This window comes from Anabrus simplex, chromosome X (genome assembly GCF_040414725.1).
Source record: "Anabrus simplex isolate iqAnaSimp1 chromosome X, ASM4041472v1, whole genome shotgun sequence".
In the NCBI taxonomy this organism is placed as follows: Eukaryota; Metazoa; Arthropoda; class Insecta; order Orthoptera; family Tettigoniidae; genus Anabrus; species Anabrus simplex.
In genome coordinates, this window is record NC_090279.1 from 106,972,836 (window position 1) to 106,997,022 (window position 24,187).

The following is a 24,187-nucleotide window of genomic DNA, read 5'->3' on the forward strand; positions in this document are numbered from 1 at the left end:
AGTCTCTGGTAAGACCCCAACTAGAGTATGGTTCCAGTGTATGGGACCCTCACCAGGATTACCTGATTCAAGAACTGGAAAAAATCCTAAGAAAAGCAGCTCGATTTGTTCTGGGTGATTTCCGACAAAAGAGTAGCGTTACAAAAATGTTGCAATGTTTGGGTTGGGAAGAATTGAGAGAAAGAAGAAGAGCTGCTCGACTAAGTGGTATGGTATGTTCCGAGCTGTCAGCAGAGAGATGGCGTGGAATGACATTAGTAGACGAATAAGTTTGAATGGCGTTTATAAAAGTAGGAAAGATCACGATATGAAGTTGGAATTCAAGAGGACAAACTGGGGCAAATATTCATTTATAGGAAGGGGAGTTAGGGATTGGAATAACTTACCAAGGGAGGTGTTCAATAAATTGCCAATTTCTTTGAAATCATTTAGGAAAAGGCTAGGAAAACAACAGATAGAGAATCTGCCACCTGGGCGACTGCCCTAAATGCAGATCAGTAGTGACTGATTGATTGATGATGCAAGCTAAATCTTCAGTTAATTTTTTGTTAACATAAATGTATTTGGGTTTGATTTACAGTAAGTGCTCCAATGTGGGCGTAAACTATGTAAATAAATAAATAAACCAGTATTATAGAGAGTTATTTTAGTGTAACCATTTTCATTTATTAATTCTGCATTTTGTAATGTTTTTCTTTTACTGAAAGTCCTCAGATCCATTATTATCACAGTTTTACACGTTCTAGTGAAAATAACAATGTAAATGCAGTCAAGAGATTGTTCTGTGCACATATTTTTTATATATATGCGTGTGATGTTCTTGTGCTTAGAGAGCTCTGGTGAACAAATATTCCATTGGTGATAGTCATTTTAATGCAAAATTACCTACGACTACATTCTTCTTTCAAAAATACTCGACAAAGGGGTTGGCTCCAGCTCGCAATACTGTGAAGACAGTCAAGAACCTGTTCCATGTTAGTCTCCGGCACAAATTGTTGGGGTATGTAATGAATGAACAAAATATCTCGCTTTAAACTCCAAGAGTTGGAGTTGTACAAGCTCACAGAAATATGTCTTACAGCTAGCACTGAGACGGGGGCTGCTGGTGTGGGAAGCTGCTGGGAAACTTCTTGCCAGTTGATGAAGTCCTGCTGTTAGGGATGGGTGGTGGGGGTTGTTTAGAAACTCTCAGCCTCGGAAGTGGAGCAATGGACGGATTGTTTGCACTTCGTCCTTTAACGTCCTCCTGCACTTCGTTCAGTGCCGCCACATCCTCCAAAAAACTAACCACCCTCGGCTGCTGGCTCTTCTGATCGGTCACGTCCTGGCTGAAGTACATGACCGGTGCGCTTCTTAGAGAACCCACTACCCCAGAACACGGCTTTTTGTAACTGCCCGCACTACACTGCGAATCCGCTATCGAGCGTCCGTCCCCTTCGTCTCGCCGACTCAACTCGCTGCACGGTGAACCGCCTCGCTGTTTACCCTCCCGTTCAGCAGCAAGCAGGTCTGCAGTAGACATGTCGCTTCCGCTCTGCTGGAACTGTTGTAGAGCAGTTGATGACAGCCATGGCTTGTTCAGTATATTCGTAGGGAGGGATTTTGAAGCAACGTTCAAGCTTCCGTCGTTGTGCTTAGTTCCTGGCGAAGATTCATCCGAGGAGCTCGAGAGAAGACCCAACTTATCCAAACTTGTTTCGTTGCAACCACCTTCTGAATCATGTTCTCTTCCACTCGGTAACAGGAGCTTAGATAACGGAGGAGCAAGACCTAACCCTATATTCCGTTCATGGTAAACGTCTGAGATGGTGGGTGTAAGCTCTCGGTTCAGCCTCCGTAGCTGCGTAGCAATAATTTGGTCCTGTATACTGTTCGTTGCACTCGCTTGCCCACCATTAGTACTGTTGCTATTAGAGGCAATGACATCTGGCGTTTCTTCAAAAGTTTTAGGAGGTCGATTATCCGCAACGTCGGAACTGTCGGTGCCAAAGTAGTGGAGTCTTAAGCTGTTCTCCTTCACGCTTGCACTCGTCGTAGAAGCCTCTTCGTTGGTCTTTCTATTACCTGTGCCACCCAAACTACTCAGTTCTGTCCTAACACTGAGCCTGTCCAACATAGAAGCTTGTGCTTGAGGGGCACTCTGTAGCTTAGTGTTTCTGTAAACCGACTTCACTGGTGCTCCAAAGTCCGAGTCTGAACTATGAGACTCGAAGCCCGGTGTCAGGGTGTTGGTGGAACTATACAGAGGCCCTGGAGGTAATGGATCGAGGGACTCTACCATGGGTGGAGCCGGAGCCTGCCTTGGAGGGGGCAGTGGTGGTAAAGGATGGTTAACGTGCGCAGACTGTATCTGGCCAGCGCGTCGCAGGACAGTCGCATGGCCGCTCCCTTCCCAATCGGTCGCAGAGCTGGCGCTGCTCGACGAGTCCGGACGCCTGTGATAAGAGCCGTGATGTTGCTGGACACCCGGAACAGCCAGTCCTTCACCAGTGGGAGGAGATGAACCGTCGCAGCCACCACTGTACAGCGTTCGGATGCGCGTCTGATGCGCCAGCGTGAGCGTGGCCACGCAGGGCGACGCATCTTGTTGCTGCAGCGCCACAGGCGGGCTGGGAGTGAAAGCGGCATCGCTTTCCCCTCCCCCACCAGGACGGCCAACCACTGCCCCGGGCTTAGTCGACGGTGTTGCAGGTTTTGCCGCAGTACCAGATTCAGCTCCACAAGCGGTGTGTCCATCCGGTTCTCCTCGACGGCGCACGTAACTGGTGAAGGCACCACCTGACCCACGATGTCCAGGAAGTAGGAGAGGAGGTGCCGGGCGTGGAGACACGAATGGCAGAGGCGGAGGTGGCATTACCATCACCGAGTGAGACGGAGGTAACAGCGGAGGAGACCGAGAGCGCATGGCCCTCACATCGTCGTCGCCATCCAGAGATGTTAGGGACTCCAAGGAGCTCGATGAATCAAGGCTCAAACTCTTTGGTGCCTCTTGAGTGTCTGCAACAAAAAAAAAAGTACATCCAGTGACTGTTCATTCATAATATTACAAGTCTAGCCAATTTTCACACTTTCACTCTCTGACCACTGTACAACAAATATCATTCCTGTAGCTGCACTCCTCGATCTTTTATACTTACTGTCATGCTCTGAGGTAACCTGGACATCATCACAGCCGTCACGAATCATGAAGCCCTACGTCAACTCCCCGAGACCACCACATGTCCCCCTCAACCACGTCCACTTACATCAAATATGTCTCCTCATCTCAAACCAGCCCCGTACTCCACGTTCAACGTTTCCCAAGATTTATAAGGCCAACCGATCATTTCCAGCAAAGGTTCTTACATAGAACCCATTTTGGCATTGGTTGACCAGCATCTTCAACCCTTCCTACATTCCCTTAACTCTTACATTTGTGACACCGGTCATTTTCTTGAACGTCTTGCCACTCTTCCCAAAACCCTCCCCACAAACAGCCTTCTAGTTTCTATGGATGTCTCTTTGCTTTACACCGACAATGCTTACCAATGGCAACCCGGTACCCTGCCTCACACAATACATACTAACCTACAGTTTCAAGAGGTAATTATTCCACCAGATTTGTGGCAGTGCTACGGGCACCAGGATGGCTCCATCTTATGTCAACCTCTTCATGGGAAAACTCAAGAAAAATTTCCTAGCATCTCAACCTCTGGTGAAGGTTTCAGTGATATCTTTTGCCTGTGGCACCATTAAGCAAGCCTACCTGGCTCATTCCTGCACTGCCTCATCGCGAATTACACTTAGCAGATCTCCCCCACATCTCTCACTTTTGACGTTGTCCTCCACCTGAAGGATGGCAGGATCGACACCTTTGTACAATAGGTCTCACTAAAATTCGATCTCTTGTCTTAAAACTATAAAATCTCAATCTTCTCTCTTGAGCTGACCTCGTTTCTTAAAACTCCGTCAAATGCAGTGGAGTAAGTAGTTTGTCACATTCTTCCATATGCATGATTAATAGAATGTCTGGGACACAACTACAACGGAGTTTTAAGAAACGAGTTCAGCTCAAGAGACCTGTTGCAACACTGCACCTTTAAGATCCAATCCACCGAAACACGTACAGTTGATAATGTAGAAACAACAGCAATGTATTGAATAGGAGAGCTCGATTAAACAATTGGTACTGATATGAAACTGATATCATGTAATATCTCCTACCATCACCAGAATCTCCATTATAACAGTTTTCACCCATATGACATTAAACAATCTTTACCATTCAGCCTAGCCATCTGGGGCAAATGAATTTGTTCTACCTCTATAGCCTGCGCCTCCTACAGCAACAACCACTCATTACCACGTATCAAAAATCACATTTTAAACAACCATTCCATCTTCCTTCGTTGTCATTCAGGATCTTCTAAGAAGCCCACAGAACCTCACCGACCTCCACATCTGCTGTAAGACCTGCCATCGACATCCACAAGCAGCAGTCTTACTCGATACAAGGTCTTCACGACAATATTCTACCAGCTTCAGTGTAGACTCTACCCAGCTTTCTACTAGCAATACGGTACACTAGCAGTATCACAAAACCCTGAACATGGATGTTCCCGTCACCATTCACACCAGGCACCACGTTCCTATCCTCAAACCCTTAGACTTTCCAAAGTGGGTGTCAGGTCCAGGAAAGCATCCGACCTTAACAGTAGATAACCGCTTCCTTTTTCCATTCTCTTGTCTGTCTGTCCATTCTCACACGGTGTTTCTGTCCGCATGCCTGGAGCAGAGACCGTGTCTGTCGTCGTGAGGATCAGACGTGCCTGCCTCGCTCCGACGATGATGCGACTGCTCTTCTGAAGGAGAAACTCGTATGTATTTCTGTTTACACAGTACTGACTTAGTTAGTAAATTTACTGCTACAATTTTTGGTTTATTTCAGAATCTGAAGCTGACTTTAAATGGTGTATCAGTGTTAACTTCTGCTTCATGCAAGTAAATAGAGTCATGAAGCGACGCGAGCCATTATCAAATTGCGTTAACCTTACTGTTTGGTTTCCTAATGATTTCAAATTTAGTAATATGTAATATCCTGTGGTTCTCCTTTAAACTTCAAAAATGTGTGGATGTTCCCCTCTAATATTCTGTATGGCTTGTGGTTTCTTATTCTACTAAAGACATTTTATAATCACGTATGTCGTATTATGGCATATGATAGCTGAGGTAATTTTGAACTGTTATGGAATGTTTTATGGTGAATCGACGTGGCTCTAACCTGCTAAATTCTTACATTTTAAACAATGAGCTTGTCTGTGTAAGAAGAGCCCCTTTGAACCTCCATGACTGACGTAACTTTAGTTTCATAACTTTGTTTTAATCGACAGTACAAGTCCGTCATGGCAAGAATTCATAACGGCGAAAAATTTACTCGCTATAACAGATTGTTATTATATCCGATTTTTTGAGTCGGAAAAAACCCATACACAATAAAATCGGTAGGAAACAGCTATCAGTTTGTTCAAAACTTATGTTTTCATGGATTATATTCACACTACGGCTTGCTCGTTTGTTATTTTTCGAAATCCAATACTAAGTGAAAGTGTACATTTAATGTCATTCTGAAAAAAATTCTAGTGTCACTGCAGAGGCGTCTCTGGCAAATGTTCCAGTTTTGTTCTTCAAACAGCGTCACCTAACTTAATCGTGTATGCACCATGAAAACTACAGTATATCAAGCGCCAGTAAAAAAGTGATAACCTTCTAGCAATAAATTTAAATGGGAATAGCCTTCCTGAAATTTAACCAGAAGTGAGAAAATATAATCTAACCTCAGAAATCAGTGATGCGCTCTGCCATATTTTGAGGCGTATCACATTCTTACTTAATGTCGTGTAGAGTATTCAAATTAAGCAATCGTTTATTTCAGCCTTTATTTTTAACGAGTTAACAACTGCTATCGACCATGTTATTTATGCATTAATTATGAAAACATGTTCTTCCCTTTCATTTATGATTTTATTCACGGAACAGCAGACGACTGCGACATCGCCTTTGGACATCGATGGGAAAGCTTGCAAGTGTACATAGCAAGAAAACGATAGATCGCATTTTGTGGCAAGTTTTCTTATATAATGTAATATAGATAAGAAAAGGTTCCACCTTATCAATACCTTATATATATTATATTATCTATATTACATGTTAACTATCAATACGGAAAATGAAACTAATTAATCAAGATCAGTTTTCTTATTCAAACAGCGTCACCTAACCAAACTTAACTGTACTATATGGGTCAAGAAAACATACTTCAAGCAACAGTAGAGAAATGATAACCTTTTTGCTATAAATTTTCATGGCAATAAATAGCCTTTCCGAAATTTAATCAGATACAAGAAAATATAAATTTAACCTCTGAAATCAATGATGCATTCTGCCATCTCGTGAGGTGTATCCCATTCTTACTTAATTGCACTATTTCGAATAAAAATTAAGCGATTGTTTACTTCTGCTTTTATTTTTAAGAGTTAACAACTGCTATCGGACACGTTATTAGGCATTTATTACGAAAACATGTTCTCCTCTTTCACTTCCAGTTTTCTTTACAGAGCAGCAGTCGACAATCAACTCCGACATCGCCTTCGAATGTCGACGAGAGAGTTCGCTTCTGGACAGAGCGAGGATGATCGCATGCAATATAATCGCGGGGTGCATAAATGCCGGTAACAGAAAACATCGTGCAAGCTTAGTCGCTCGTAATAACGGATGTGTCACTGATAGAGCTCTCGCTGTAACCAAAGGATAATACCCAGTTTAACCCTTTCCCACGGAATATCTTGGGCGAAACCTAGAGTAATAATTTGCTTGTCAGGTATAGTTGTGGAGTACCTTCACTGAATAATTTATTCTGTAAAAACCACTTAAGATATCACTTTCAAATTTTGTAAGAATGGAAAATACACTATAGTTATTCTAAAATGATACAATGAGATCACGTAATCACACGCAGGACCCCCCCCCGTTCAGAATGATACATCAAGAAGCATCCAATATCGTGCATAATCTTAAATTGCTTGTTCTTGAAGTCAGTCTGAATTGCTGGACCTGATGGGGCTCTTATTTTCTTGGCAATGCAGAGAACGCAGGAATTCACCCTGAATCTCCCAATTTATTTCATTTTCGGGATCAGTCGGATGAAGATATTTAGATAGCAAATCGTACTTCCTCTCGGACATACAAACTATAAACAATTTTTCACTGAATGGGATTGGAAGATAAATTGACATTAGTTGGAATATTATGTAATTAAGTAGAGGCTCATAATCCGAAACAGAATTAACTAAAGAATTAAAACTGATAATTATATTTTTTACAAGTAGGCCTAATATTTTAAAAGGAGACAGTACCTGAATGGACATTTCCTGTTCTGTGCCATAACTTGATTCCCCTCAGATTCATATCCTGTCCCAACTGCTTCCCATACCATTTTTATTATCATACCTACAACTTCAAACTCGCTACCATCGCATTTGACAACATGTTGATCTAATTTTTAACAAATATCCTCCGCACTCAACTGGTTATGAGCAGCCATGTTGCTGCAATGTGTTTACATTCAGTCAGCTGTCTGTTCTATCTAAGAAAACGTATACAAGCACATGGCAGAGGAAGTTGGTTTGAAAGTCGAGTACGCTTTACTACGCAACCCACGGGAGACAACGTGCGACACCAGTACGCTTTACTACGCAATCCGCGGGAAAGAGTTAATATAGGAATTTTGAAGGGACAGACAAAAACTGCTGTTGTAACAAGGTTCTCGTTATATGCCATTCTTGTTATATCGGACTTCTGCTGTATTTCTTTCCACTTAATTTTGGATGTCAAGCTTTCCCTTCTATATTTTCTGTTACCCCTGAGGTACTTAGTACTTTGAATTACAAGATATTAGAATCATTCCGTATTGACGGTTTTCACTTTACAAAGGAAGAATTAAATGTATCCTCCTAATTCAATAAAAAATACAATTCCATCATTAGATGGAGCAAAGTGATAACACATAACCTAAATGAAAAAATCTCAATCCAAATAAGAACAAATAGATTAGCTAAAGCACAAAAATTAACATGGCATATCTACAAAAAGAAGAAGCCTCCGTGGCTCAGACGGCAGCGCGTCGGCCTCTCGCCGCTGGATACCGTGGTTCAAATCTCGGTCACTCCATGTGAGATTTGTGCCGGACAAAGCGGAGGCAGGACAGGTTTTTCTCTGGGTACTCCGGTTTTCCCTGTCATCTTTCATTCCAGCAACACACTCCATTCTCATTTCATAGCATCTATCATTCATTAATAAATCACTTTGGGAGTGGTGACCCCATCGTACTAACAGCCTATATCTGCTTCATTCATTACATCTCTGACCCGGTCAATGACTGGAAAACAGGTTGTAGGTTTTCATTTCATTTTCTCATCTACAAAAAGAAATGTCTATCAATAAATACAACACTACAAGACAGTTTAAAACCGGAAGCTACATATGCAGCAGAAACACTCTTTTACCTGAATAAACAATCAAAGACTGACAGACTATTGGAAGAACCTGCATCAACAAAAATACCAGAAAGATGGACAGTGGCGGTTAATTCCTAACAAAGTCGTGTACAAAGAGCTAGAACCCATGCGTAAGAGAAGACTGGGATTCTTTGGACATATCATGAGAATGCAGGATTCGAGACTTGTGAAACAACTAGTACAACACAATCTCGTCTCAAAAAATACCACGACAGGTTGTAAATGGATCAGAGAAGTAAGAGAGGATCTGAAGGAAATAGGCCTTACAACAGAAAACACCACAAATAAGATAAAACTGAATACAAAACTCAAGAATACAAACCTCCGCTTTACCCTTACACAAAACAAACCAACAACACGCACATTTTCAAGTGAGGAAAGGGCACGAAGATCGGAGCGTCTGAAGAAGTACTGGGAGGACCGCAAAGCCCGAACAATCCCTTCAAAGAGACCTGAACGACGGACTGACTAAAGTGATCCTATGTGGTCATAAAAGAAGAAGAAGAAGAAGATGGAGCAAATGATGGAATTTTAGACTTTGAATTATGAATTACAGTGTTGTTATCACAAATTGTGAATGAATTAGGATTTGCCTTGATAGCCTTGAGTTCCTTGGTTTTGCAATTATTAACATCGTTGTCCGTAGGTGGATCCTTTGTGTCATGGTCATCTATATTCTTTTATTGATTTCTGGCCAATGGTTTTTGATGTTTCTGGGGACTGTTGTTGTGATGTTGCTGTGATGTGGATGTATCTGGCATAGGTGCATGATTATTTTTTTATTTTTAGCATTATCTTGGGATTATTGCTGATATGGTGTTATGCAGCCTTCATTTGGGTTTGTGGATTGGAGTTGTTATGGTTTTTTTCTACTTTAAAAAATTTACTTTATAATTTTTTGGACCTTACTTAAACTTTCATGAACTTAAGGTGATGCTGTGAGCTTATTTTTCACATTTTTCCTTGTGCAATTGTTTATTTCCCTTCTCATTTTCCCTTATGTTCCTTCCTGGAAATTATTCATGAAGTTATTGAAGACCTCGCAGGAAACTTGAGGCCATTTGAAATTCAAGGATCTTTACTGCGAATCATACACAACTTATTAAGCACTTTGCGATCCCTGTTACTTTATTATTTCTTAGTATTCACTCAGATTCTACCAGATTAATGAATGTATTCCCCTATTTGTTATTTATCAAAGATAACTCTTTACTATATTCTACTGATGAAGCATGTGTTTACTAAAGCTTCTATGTCATATTTACATTTTTCTTAAATCTTACTGAAAAGTTTCTGTTTGGTAAAGTTAATTAATCCCCTGGCAATGAGCGTAAGTTGATGTTTTATGTCCACTCCAGCCCGTTCCTTGTACTGTATACCAGCTGAGGAGAGAGTAAGTGTCAGGGGTGACATCCTGCTTCAAAACGCGTCACACTTCTCACAAAAAACGGGTGATGTTCAGACTTGGAGGCACGGAACACTCGCCAGACAAGACTGATAATGTCGGCAGCCAAATGTTAATTCAAAATTCGTAGATGGTTTGCATACTAATGAACCTCTTGCCATGAGCTATGCTGTAGTGTCAATAGATTATAGAAAGAAAGACAAACAATCGCAACTTGACGTGTTATTCTTCCTCCTTTGAAAACTCAGTTCCATCAAGATGCACAGTCAGCTTTAACCCAAACGAGTACGTAAGGCATGGAATCATGATCTTGGTCTTATATTTTCTATCAGTTTTAAAATTCTGTTTCACAGCCAGACTTTGCATCTTGCGAAAGTATCTTTGGTCATGGTCGGGTGGGCTATTTGGAAAACTGCAAATGTACATCTGCTTCTATTCTACCCGTAACCAACTATTACTTTACATAAACGTTAATCTACTCCAACTGCTATGCATTCGTAGCAGAACAATTTTTCCAGGTACTCAGAAATCTTTTAATAAAGTAGGATGAGAATTCCTAAATCTACCTTTAGGGTCTTTGATGAATCTACGGTGTACCATTGCACTATTTTTAAGGTAAGGTTCTGGTTGAATCAGAATAAACGTGAGGTTAAGTAGAAGGAATGGACCCACAGTATGTCATATAAGTCTAGATTGACCCGATATCAGAATAGAGATAATCATTGTGGCAGTGAAAAGACAAAGAAATGGAACTTGGATTGATGAGCCAAGCCAACAATGAGAACAGACGAATGCAATTTTGGCAGATGGATGCATTACAAGCAAGAGTTGGAATTAAACAAGTAAAAATTCAAGAAAATAAGAGAATTATATGAGAAGAGTATAGCAGCAAGACTCGTGATGTGGAGAAAGAAATATCAACCGAGCGAAATATTTTGTCAAATACGAGGTGATATACTACCAACCGAACAAAGCAGAACATGGCTCCATTACTCAAATAACATCAACAAGTTACTCAAAACAAACCGACTTTAAACAAATATTGAAGCCAAAACTAGCATTATAAAGAATTGAGAGAGAGAATATAAAGATCAACTTAATCAACCTTGAAAAGAAAAGACAAATTGTAATTTTACCAGGCTTTAAGAACATCATTATGAATCAGGTAATATCATATGTATTTTCTATTCCTGTGATCATGCAAGAGAAGATGGCATTACACTAGACGGGCAAGGGACGGCCTGGAATTATCCACGTCATGCCATAAGCAGCCGAGACCAGAGGTGATGGCAGAACCAGCCGCCAGTCACGAGGGTCCTACCCACCAGCAGCAGAGGAGAATGGACCACATCTAGACCAACCTACAGGCGGAGGTCATGAGATAAGTTTCTTGTTTTAGAAATCTTTACAGGTTTTGATAGGAAATAATGTTTTGAGTTCATTAGTATTCTATATATATTTCTAGTGTCATTTTAATCTGTGAAAATTCACCATTAGTGTTAGACTTTCACATATAACCTCAATATGAATTGATTTATAGGGAGTAGATAGTTTCCTATGAATATATAAGCAAAGAACCTAAATCCAAGAAGAAAAGAGCGAATAACGATCCAAGTAGTGTTATGCCACAATTGAAAACTATGTTTCTTTTTAAGAACTGAGTGGTTAAGAATTGAATGTTCTTAGAATAATGAAGATTCCAAGTCATAGCTTGATATTAATGCAGATGACAGATCCATATGTTGATTGTTATTGAAATGTCATATGATAGGATGAAGGTTATGGTAAGATGAGATCCGATATAGTAATATGGGGATATGTGAAAAGAGTGCATCGAGGGAGGCCATTATTAAGAGGTAATGAGAATAAGAAGTGGCTCACGCGGCCTCACACCGCTGGGTTCCGTGGTTCAAATCGCGGTCACTCCATGTGAGATTTGTGCTGGACAAAGCGGAGGCGGGACAGGTTTTTCTCTGGGCACTCTGGTTTTCCCCTGTCATCTTTCATTCCAGCAACACTCTCCAATATCATTTCATTTCAACTGTCAGTCATTAATCATTGGCCCAGAGGAGTGCGACAGGCTTCGGCAGCCTGCACAATTCCTACCCTCACCCCTAGATGGGGGCTTCACTGATTCCATCCCTGACCCGTTCAAAGATGGGAAAACAGGTTATAGGTTTTCATTTTTCACAAATTAAAATGTATATTTATGAAGTTACGAAGCTGATATATGAAGTAAATGAGAGTAGATTATGCGTCGCGAATGGAGAAGAGATGGAGGTTATGTTGCTGGGATCGCAATAAGAGTGGACTTATGTGAGGCTCACATCCCTACCACAATAAATATTATTACACTTGGAAATAATAAAGTTAAGCTTAGTATAGATAGCTACAGCCTTATAATTGAATCAAGGCATGATTTTATTAGTATAATGGATCAATGCAGATATATAAGACCATATGAATGAATTATGTGTTCAGAAGGAAGTAATCCCTATGCTACAAAATTTTAGTCATATTTCAATCAATTAAAGTTATGTAGGATATATTTTGAGGTTGTGAATAACTTATTTGAACAAGTATTTGACTTTTGGATATACGATGAATGATAGAATAAATGTAGGATATTAGCAACAGATTTTGCTTAAATTAAACAAGAAACTTATTGAGTTGTCCAAAGCTTATCATGAAATAAAAGGTCCCACGAAACAATTCGGAAAGGTTGTCAAGTTAACAGTTTATCAGTGTTATTAAGCAAGTAATTTAGATGTCAACTGTATTAAAGAGAAGGATTGGACTTTGAAGATATAAGAGAATGTAATTATATTCAGATGAGAATTTCACATCAACTGTAAATATTAATTTATCAATTTTTTTATTCTCGATAATGTTATCATAATTTTGTCTTCCTACATTCCTTTCACCGGTTATTTTAATAAATATTTTTAGTTGATAAAAATCACTGGAGGTAGCTTGTTATGGTAGAACAAGCTATAACAGAGTTAAGGAGAATGCATTTTGAATTACTCTGTTGATCTACTGATACGTCGGATAGAGATGTCCATCGAGTGAACTGAAGAGTTAGGTAACACCGTACTGGGCGTATTGAGTCTTCTTTGATCCCATGATTGAATAAACAAATACCCTGAGAAGCTGGCTGGGATTCTTTGCCCGAGAAAAGGGTGAAATGGTAATACTAGGAAGCTTGACTTCAGTGAGTTATTGTAAATGTAGTTTGGTGAGTCACAAGGTTACAGAAGAAGAGTTACGAGATGAGCATCTTGAACAGATTGTAAAACATGCTCCCCACCGCAGCTGATGCTCGGGGCATGATGAACTTGTAAAGGGGTACTGAAATTCTAAAACCTAGCATCGCGCCGCTCCTACAACACGATGTGGCAAGAAGCTCCAGGAGGAAAACAAAAGCAATGTGCTAATCATCCAACTTAAAGCTATAGTGAATGAGATAAACTTACCAAAGAGCGCCAGCAGGGCTTGCAGCACAAACTGGATGTTGCGACGGTTTGCCTGTTTCCCCGTGCGGAGAGTCACTTCGTCCTGACCCACTTCCATCAAGTCAAATCCTAAAAGCACAACATACAATGCAGTTGGAACTAATTCCCAAAGACAATCAGTCACAATATCCCTCACATAAGTAAGCTAATAAAGTATCTCTTGCTCCAGTGTGGGCGGCATTGGAACTAATTCTCAAAGACAATCAGTCACAATATTCCTCACGTAAGTAAGCTAATAAAGTATCTCTTGCTCCAGAGTGGGCGGCATTGGAACTAATTCTCAAAGACAATCAGTCACAATATCCCTCACATAAGTAAGCTAATAAAGTATCTCTTGCTCCAGAGTGGGCGGCATTGGAACTAATTCCCAAAGACAATCAGTCACAATATCCCTCACATAAGTAAGCTAATAAAGTATCTCTTGCTCCAGTGTGGCGGCAGTTGGAACTAATTCTCAAAGACAATCAGTCACAATATCCCTCACATAAGTAAGGTAATAAAGTATCTCTTGCTCCAGTGTGGCGGCAGTTGGAACTAATTCTCAAAGACAATCAGTCACAATATCCCTCACATAAGTAAGGTAATAAAGTATCTCTTGCTCCAGAGCGGCAGTTGGAACTAATTCCCAAAGAAAATCAGTCACAATATCCCTCACATAAGTAAGCTAATAAAGTATCTGTTGCTCCAGTGTGGCGGCAGTTGGAACTAATTCCCAAAGACAATCAGTCACAATATCCCTCACATAAGTAAGCTAATAAAGTATCTCTTGCTCCAGAGCGACAGTTGGAACTAATTCCCAAAGACAATCAGTCACAATAGCCCTCACGTAAGTAAGCTAATAAAGTATCTCTTGCTCCAGAGCGGCAGTTGGAACTAATTCCCAAAGAAAATCAGTCACAATATCCCTCACATAAGTAAGGTAATAAAGTATCTCTTGCTCCAGAGCGGCAGTTGGAACTAATTCCCAAAGAAAATCAGTCACAATATCCCTCACATAAGTAAGCTAATAAAGTATCTGTTGCTCCAGTGTGGCGGCAGTTGGAACTAATTCCCAAAGACAATCAGTCACAATATCCCTCACATAAGTAAGCTAATAAAGTATCTCTTGCTCCAGAGCGACAGTTGGAACTAATTCCCAAAGACAATCAGTCACAATAGCCCTCACGTAAGTAAGCTAATAAAGTATCTCTTGCTCCAGAGCGGCAGTTGGAACTAATTCCCAAAGAAAATCAGTCACAATATCCCTCACATAAGTAAGGTAATAAAGTATCTCTTGCTCCAGAGCGGCAGTTGGAACTAATTCCCAAAGAAAATCAGTCACAATATCCCTCACATAAGTAAGCTAATAAAGTATCTGTTGCTCCAGTGTGGCGGCAGTTGGAACTAATTCCCAAAGACAATCAGTCACAATATCCCTCACATAAGTAAGCTAATAAAGTATCTCTTGCTCCAGAGCGACAGTTGGAACTAATTCCCAAAGACAATCAGTCACAATATCCCTCACATAAGTAAGGTAATAAAGTATTTCTTGCTCCAGTGTGGTGGCAGTTGGAACTAATTCCCAAAGAAAATCAGTCACAATATCCCTCACATAAGAAAGCTAATAAAGCATACCTGCCAACATTACAAAATAAAAAATCAGGAGATACAAATGGTCAAAACTTACATGTCTTAGGCAATACAAGCTCCATGTCCAGGGAAACTGAGGGGAATCTAAATCTACAAATAATTTCCTCTCATATGTATTCGTATTCAGTGTGAGAACACTGGAAAATTTATAAGAACATGTATAGCAAGGTGAACCCTCCTATCTTACTGATTTACAGAGGCTTGTCCATCAGTACAAAATTTATATCGATTCAAAGAAGCAGCAGTGGCAGATTTTGCCTGTCTGCGAAACACTCTGTCAAAGGTTAGTTGAAAGCAGTTACCCTGAAGCCTTGATTTTACTGTCAACAATGGAAAACCATCTTCGGAGCAGCCGTCAGTGGGGTTCAAACCCACTATTTCCCGCAGCGTACCCCTAACGGCACGGCACCAATTCGCTCGGTCCGATTCCTCGGCTTTGTGCATATGGCTGCTTCCCCATAATCACACATTTATTCAATAATTCTAATAACAACACTGCCACAACTACAAACAATACAGGAGTTGTTGTTTTTTGAGTCATCAGTCCATAAACTGGTTTGATGCAGCCATCCATGCCACCCTATTCTGTGCTAACCTTTTCATTTCTATGTAACTACTGCATCCTACATCTGCTCTAATCTGCTTGGCATATTCAAACCTTGGTCTACCCCTACCGTTCTTACCACCTACACTTCCTCCAAAAACCAACTGCACAAGTCCTGGGTGTCTTAAGATGTGTCCTATCATTCTATCTCTTCTTCTCGTCAAATTTAGCCAAATCGATCTCCTCTCGCCAATTCGATTCAGTATCTCTTCATTCGTGATTCGATCTATCCATCTCACCTTCAACATTCTTCTGTAACACCACATTTCAAAAGCTTCTATTCTCTTTCTTTCTGAGTTAGTTATCGTCCACTTTTCACTTCCATACAATGCCACACGAAAGTCTTCAAAAACATCTTTCTAATTTCTATATCAATGTTTGAAATGAGCAAATTTCTTTTCTTAAGAAAGCTCTTCCTTGCTTGTGCTAGTCTGCATTTTATGTCCTCCTTACTTCTGCCATCGTTAGTTATTTTACTACCCAAGTAACAATATTCATCTACTTCCTTTAAAACTTAATTTCCTAATCTAATATTTCCAGCACCACCTGTCTTCTTTCGACTGCACTCCATTACTTTCGTTTTGGACTTATTTATTTTCATCTTGTACTCCTTGCCGAAGACTTCGTCCATACCATTGAGCAGCTTCGAGATCTTCTGCAGTCTCAGATAAAATAACAATATCATCGGCAAATCTAAAGGTTATCAATCAATCAATACTGATCTGCATTTAGGGCAGTCGCCCAGGTGGCAGATTCCCTATCTGTTGCTTTCCTAGCCTTTTCCTAAATGATTTCAAAGAAATTGGAAATTTATTGAATGTCTCCCTTGGTAAGTTATTCCAATACCTAACTCCCCTTCCTATAAATGAATATTTGCCCCAGTTTGTCCTCTTGAATTCCAACTTTATCTTCATATTGTGATCTTTCCTACTTTTATAAATGCCATTCAAACTTATTCGTCTACTAATGTCATTCCACGCCAACTCTCCGCTGACAGCTCGGAACATACCACTTAGTCGAGCAGCTCTTCTTCTTTCTCTCAATTCTTCCCAACCCAAACATTGCAACATTTTTGTAATGCTACTCTTTAGTCGGAAATCACCCAGAACAAATCGAGCTGCTTTTCTTTGGATTTTTTCCAGTTCTTGAATCAGGTAATCCTGGTGAGGGTCCCATACACTGGAACCATACTCTAGTTGGGGTCTTACCAGAGACTTATATGCACCCTCCTTTACATCCTTACTACAACCCCTAAACACCCTCATAACCATGTGCAGAGATCTGTACCCTTTATTTACAATCCCATTTATGTGATTACCCCAATGAAGATCTTTCCTTATATTAACACCTAGATACTTACAATGATCCCCAAAAGGAACTTTCACCCCATCAACGCAGTAATTAAAACTGAGAGGACTTTTCCTATTTGTGAAACTCACAACCTGACTTTTAACCCCGTTTATCAACATACCATTGCCTGCTGTCCATCTCACAACATTTTCGAGGTCACGCTGCAGTTGCACACAATCTTGTAACTTATTTATCACTCTATAGAGAATAACATCATCCGCAAAAAGCCTTACCTCCGATTCCACTCCTTTACTCATATCATTTATATATATAAGAAAACATAAAGGTCCCATAATACTGCCTTGAGGAATTGCCCTCTTAATTATTACAGGGTCAGATAAAGCTTCACCTACCCTAATTATCTGAGATCTATTTTCTAGAAATATAGCAACCCATTCAGTCACTCTTTTGTCTAGTCCAATTGCACTCATTTTTGCCAGTAGTCTCCCATGATCCACCCTATCAAATGCTTTAGACAGGTCAATCGCGATACAGTCCATTTGACCTCCAGAATCCAAGATATCTGCTATATCTTGCTGGAATCCTACAAGTTGAGCTTCAGTGGAATAACCTTTCCTAAAACCGAATTGCCTTCTATCGAACCAGTTATTAATTTCGCAAACATGTCTAATATAATCAGAAAGAATGCCTTCCCAAAGCTTACATACAATGCATGTCAAACTTACTGGCCTGTAATTTTCAGCTTTATGTCTATCACCCTTTCCTTTATACACAGGGGCTACTATAGCAACTCTCCATTCATCTGGTATAGCTCCTCCGACCAAACAATAATCAAATAAGTACTTCAGATATGGTACTATATCCTAACCCATTGTCTTTAGTATATCCCCAGAAATCTGATCAATTCCAGCCGCTTTTCTAGTTTTCAACTTTTGTATCTTATTGTAAATGTCATTGTTATCATATGTAAATTTTATTACTTCTTTGGCCTTAGTCTCCTCCTCTATCTCGACATTTTCCTTGTAACCAACAATCTTTACATACTGCTGACTGAATACTTCTGCCTTTTGAAGATCCTCACATACACACCGCCTTGTTCATTAATTATTCCTGGAATGTCCTTCTTGGAACCTGTTTCTGCCTTAAAATACCTATACATACCCTTTCATTTTTCACTAAAAATCGCATGACTGCCAATTATGCTTGCCATCATGTTATCCTTACCTGCCTTCTTTGCTAGATTAAATTTTCTAGCAAGTTCCTTCAATTTCTCCTTACTTCCACAGCCATTTCTAACTCTATTTCTTTCCAGTCACCACCTTTTTAGTCTCTTTATTTCTCTATTATAATAAGGTGGGTCTTTACCATTCCTTACCACCCTTAATGGTACAAACCTGTTTTCGCATTCCTCAACAATTTCTTTAAACCCATCCCAGAGTCTGTTTACATTTTTATTTACCGTTTTCCACCGATCATAATTACTTTTTAGAAACTGCCTCATGCCTGCTTTATCAGCCATATGGTACTGCCTAACAGTCCTACTTTTAAGACCTTCCTTTCTATCACATTTATTTTTAACTACCACAAAAACAGCTTCATGATCACTAATACCATCTATTACTTCAGTTTCCCTATAGAGCTCATCTGGTTTTATCAGCACGACATCCAGGATATTTTTCCCTCTGGTTGGTTCCATCACTTTCTGAATCAGCTGTCCTTCCCATATTAACTTATTTGCCATTTGTTGGTCATGCTTCCTGTCGTTTGCATTTCCTTCCTAATTGACATCTGGCAAATTCAGATCTCCCGCTACAATCACATTTCTTTCCATGTCGTTTCCCACATAGCTGACTATCCTATCAAATAATTCCGAATCCGCGTCAGTGCTACCCTTTCCCGATCTGTACACTCCAAATATATCAAGTTGCCTATTATCTTTAGAAATGAGCCTTACATCTAGAATTTCATGTGTCTCATCTTTAACTTTTTCGTAGCTTACAAATTCTTCTTTCACCAGAATGAACACTCCCCCTCCCACCCTTCCTATCCTATCTCTACGATACACACTCCAGTAATACCAATATAAATGGTCCGTTATTGGACATTATAAATTTTCCAGCTAACTCATTCTTGGTTGCCAGGGTTTCGCCCTCGTGTGCTAGGGTGGGCTCATCAGTTGGTACCTAGCACACCTACCAATACGCTGGCTAGTGCATACCAACTGATGAGCCCACCCTAGCACACGAGGGCGAAACCCTGGCAACCAAGAATGAGTTAGCTGGAAAATTTATAATGTCCAATAACGGACCATTTATATTGGTATTATAAATTTACTCATTCAGGACAAATATTTCAAATTCCCTATGGGAATAACATCTATATCAACACACTCCAGTGCCGTGAGAAAATTTCTGCATCCATTATATCATTTCTCAGCCATGATTCAACTCCTGTTACAATATCTGGTAAATACTGTATATATATATTAAATGACTTAATTCTATTCCTTTCCTTACAATACTTCTACAGTTCAACACTAACAATTTTATGTCATCCCTACTTGATTTCGAGTTCCCTGTTCCCTTATCACCGCTCCCTAGGCCATCCCGTTTCCCTGAATGTACCTCCCTATTACCCTTCCAAACAGATTTCCTAACTTATACGTACCACTGCGGTTTAAATGAAGGCCATCTGAGCGCAGATCCCTATCTCCTACCCACCCATTAGGATCTAGAAATTTCACTCCCAGTTTCCCATAGTCTCATTTAAATCCCCAATCACCCTCCAGTCAGTATCCCTTCTACACAGTATTCCACTATTTCCTCTCCTTGGATTGTGATCCCCTTTCCAAATTCCTCTTTTCATTAATTCCAACGGGCCAAAGGTTCGTATACAGGAATTGTACAATACAATTTGATTAGCGTCTAAAATTAAAATAATACATACACATTGGCTGCAAATAAATACATAAATTAGTTATAATGAACATTACTTTAAATATTTCCTTTACATTACCATTACACAAAGTCTTATCAAGAAAGTCGTCTACATAGCACTTTCTTTAATTTAATTTTGAAAGATGACAGATTGGAAGATGTTTATATGATTGAATGGCTGAGAGCTTAATGCTACAGTTGCCATACTTATATGAGCGTATTTGAAAGAGAGCTATGTCACCTGTTTGTCGTGTGTTATAATTATGAATGTCTGAATTCAGAGTGTAGTTACTATCGTGCAGGACACTGTTTAGTTTAATTTTGTGAATGAATATTGATGATCTAAAAGCAGTGCACATATATAAGGGCATAATTTTACTATTAGCGCATAGAACTCTAGTGGGTGTGTCAAAAGGAAGATTATAGATATTTTTGATTGCTCTATTTTGTATTACCATATGTTCATGAAGGACTGTCTTTCTGCAACGTAACCAAATTACGTTTAGGTATTGTAAGTGACTGTGAATGAGTGAGTAATAAATATACTGTAAGTAGTACGGACAATATATCTTATTCTTCTCAAAAGCCCAGATACTGGAGCTATCAACATGCTCTACCCAGCTTAAATGTTTATCTACTATTAGACCCAGATATTTAAAGTGATCGACCTCACCTATTTCTGTGTTGTTAATATATATCCTTGAATGATTAATATTTTTATACTCGGCTTAGTTATTATCATATATTTAGTTTTATGGTTCATAGTTAAATTATTGATACTCTTTGATTTCCTTTATTGCCTGTTCTGTGTAAACACTGAAGAGGAGGGGGGACAAACTGCAGCCTTGCCTCACTCCTTTCTGGACTGCTCCCCTTTTTTCAAAGCCCTCAAATCCTATCAATGCAGACTGATTTTTATACAGATTGTAGATAATTCTTCGTTCTCGGTATCTGATCCCAATCGCCTTCAGAATCGTAAATAGCTTGGTCCAATCAACATTATCGAATGCCTTTTCTAGATCTATGAATGCCATGTACATGGGCTTGTCCTTCTTGATTCGATCCTCTAAGATCAGACGTAAGGTCAGGATTGCTTCACGTGTTCCTACATTTCTTCTGAAGCCAAAGTGATCTTCTCCCAACTCAGCTTTAACTTGTTTTTACATTCTTCTGTAAATAATACGTGTGAACATTTTGCAGGCATGAGATACTAAATTAGTGGTGCGGTAGTTTTCACACCTGTCAGCACCAGCTTTCTTGGGAATAGGTATAACAACATTCTGCCGAAAATCGGATGGGACTTCTCCTGTCTCATATGTCTTACACACTAAATGGAATAGCCTTGCCATGCTGGTTTCTCCTAAGGCAGTCAGTAATTCAGAGGGAATGTCATCAATTTCAGGTGCCTTGTTCCTATTTAGGTCCCTCACAGCTCTGTCAAACTCTGACCACAAAATTGGGTCTCCCATTTCATCAGCATCAACAGCCTCTTCTTGTTACAGAACCAAATTATCTACATCTTTACCTTGATACAACTGTTGGATATGTTCCTGCCATCTTTCTGCTTTCTCTTCTTTCCTTAGAAGTGGCTTTCCATCTGAGCTCTTAATATTCATGCACCTAGATTTCCTTTCTCCAAAGGTTTCCTTGATTTTCCTGTATGCAGCATCTACCTTTCCCAGGACCATACAACCTTCGACATCCTTGCACTTAATGTAAATGGTCAGTTATTGGACATTATAAATTTTCCAGCTAACTCATTCCTGGTTGCCAGCGTTTCACCCCCGTGTGCTAGTCTGGGCTCATCAGTTGGTACCTAGCACACCTACCAAGACGCAAGGCCACTGTGTAGGCGTAGCCACCGGAAGTGCCAATGCACTATGAGAGACATTGTCTCACTACCAAAAATTGATGCCTGCTTGGCCATCAGATGATATAGATGTTGATTCCCATAGGGAATCAGAAATATTTGTTCCAAATGAGTAAATTTATAATACCAATATAAATGGTCCGTTACTGGACATTTATAATCAACATCTATATCATTCTTGCACTTCTCCTTCAGCCATTCCTCCTTAGCTACCTTGCACTTTCTATCCACTTCATTCTTTAATCGCCTGTATTCTTTTCTGCCCTCTTCATTTCTAGCATTCTTGTATTTTCGTCGCTCATCAATCAGGTCTAGTATCTGCTGAGTTATCCACTGATTCTCAGTTGATCTTTTCTTCCTTCCTAACATTTCTTCAGCAGCCCTATTGACTTCATTTTTCATGACTATCGACTCTTCCTCTATTGTGTTTCCTTCAGCCTTTTCATTTAGTCCTTGTACAACATGTTCCTTGAAACAATCCCTCACACTCTTTTCTTTCAACTTGTCTAGATCCCATCTTTTTGCATTCTTTCCTTTCTTCAATTTCTTCAATTTCAGATGGCATTTCATGACCAACAAGTTGTGGTCAGAGTCCACGTCTGCTCCTGGGAAAGTTTTGCAATCCAACACCTGGTTTCTGAATCTCTGCCTAATCATAATGAAGTCTATTTGATACCTTCCAGTGTCTCCAGGTCTCGTCCACGTATACAGCCGTCGTTTGTGGTGTTTGAACCAAGTATTGGCAAGGACTAAATTATGATCAGTGCAGAATTCAACCAGCTGACTTCCTCTTTCGGACCTTTTTCCCAATCCGAATTCTCCTACTGTTTTACCTTCTCCTCCTCCTTGGCCTACCACTGCATTTCAGTCTCCCATGACAATTAGATTCTCGTCACCTTTTACATATTGTATTAAATCTTCTATCTCTTCATATATTCTTTCGATTTCCTCATCATCCGCTGAACTAGTAGGCATATATACCTGCACTATTGTGGTGGGCATTGGTTTGGTGTCTATCTTGACGACAATAATTCTTTCACTATGCTGGTCATAGTAGCTTACCTCCTGCCCTATTTTCTTATTCATTATTAAACCAACTCCTGCATTTCCCCTGTTTGATTTTGTGTTGATAATTCGGTAGTCGCCTGACCAAAAGTCCTGTTCTTCCTGCCAACGTACTTCACTTTACCAACTACATCGAACTTTAGTCTATCCATCTCCCTTTTCAGATTCTCTAACCTACCACAATGATTCAAACTTCTAACATTCCACGCTCCGGCTCGCAGAATGTCAGTATCCATCTTCCCCTCTTGTGCAGACCCCACCTGGAGATCCGAACGGGAGACTAGTTTACCTCTGGAATATTTTACCCGGGAGGAAGCCATCATCAGTACATCATTCATACAGAGAGAGCTGCATGTCCTCGGGAGGTAGTTACGGCTGTAGTTTCCCCGCTGCTTTCAGCCGTGTAGCAGTATCAACACAGCTAAGCCATGTTGAGTATTATTACAAGGCCATATCAGTCAATCACCTAGACTGCCGCCCTTGCAACTTCCGAAAGGCTGCTGCCCCCCTCTCGATGAACCATTCGTTAGTCTGGTCTCTCAACAGATACCCATCCGATATGGTTGCACCTGCGGCTCGGCTATCTGCGTCATTGGGACACGCAAGCCTCCCCACCGCGGCAAGGTCGCATGGTTTATACAGGAGTACTATGGTATATTAAAACACTTACGGCCGATTGCAGAAATGACGACTAATTTTACACCTTAGACAACGTCTACCCAAACAATGTCTAAATCGATCACGATTTTCCATTGCATAAATAATGTTAGGATGGTGTTTAATACTGGAGACAGAAGGATGTTTCATTGGTGCGCACGCCGAACGCCAGTCAGCTGTTTGTCTTCCTACATATTACTCAAATATGTCTGAGCATGAGCATGACTCGTCCACAGATAAGAGTATCTCGTAATATTATCAACACGCCACTGTATGGGGAAGTGTAGCTTTGATTACAGCGTTGTAACGGTGAGTTTCATCTACTCGTAAATACACTATGTGGTCAAAAGTATCCGGACACCCCCAAAAACACACGTTTTTCATCTTAGGTGCATTGTGCTGCCACCTACTGCCAGCGACCTCAGTAGTCATTCGACATCGTGAGAGAGCAGAATGGGGCGCTCTGCGGAACTCACGGACTTCGAACGTGGTCAGGTGATTGGGTGTCGCTTGTGTCAGAAGTCTGTACGCGAGATTTCCATACTCCTAAACATCCCTAGGTCCACTGTTTCTGATGTGACAGTGAAGTGGAAACACGAAGGGACACGTACACCACGAAAGCGTACAGGCCGACCTCGTCTGT

The 24,187-nt window shown here is 40.3% G+C and overlaps 1 protein-coding gene across 1 annotated transcript in view; it reads right to left on the minus strand.

Moving 5' to 3' along the window:
• Positions 1 to 469: 469 nt before the first annotated feature.
• Positions 470 to 24,187, minus strand: part of LOC136886518 (tetratricopeptide repeat protein 28) — a 396,667-nt gene continuing 372,949 nt past the window's right edge. Inside the window, exons 24-25 of the mRNA XM_068230732.1 lie at positions 13,434 to 13,541; positions 470 to 2,997 (exon numbers count right to left, since the gene is read on the minus strand). Of these exons, the coding sequence (XP_068086833.1) occupies positions 1,082 to 2,997; positions 13,434 to 13,541 (2,024 nt within the window). The 3' untranslated portion in view covers positions 470 to 1,081. The remainder of the gene's footprint in view (positions 2,998 to 13,433; positions 13,542 to 24,187) is intronic.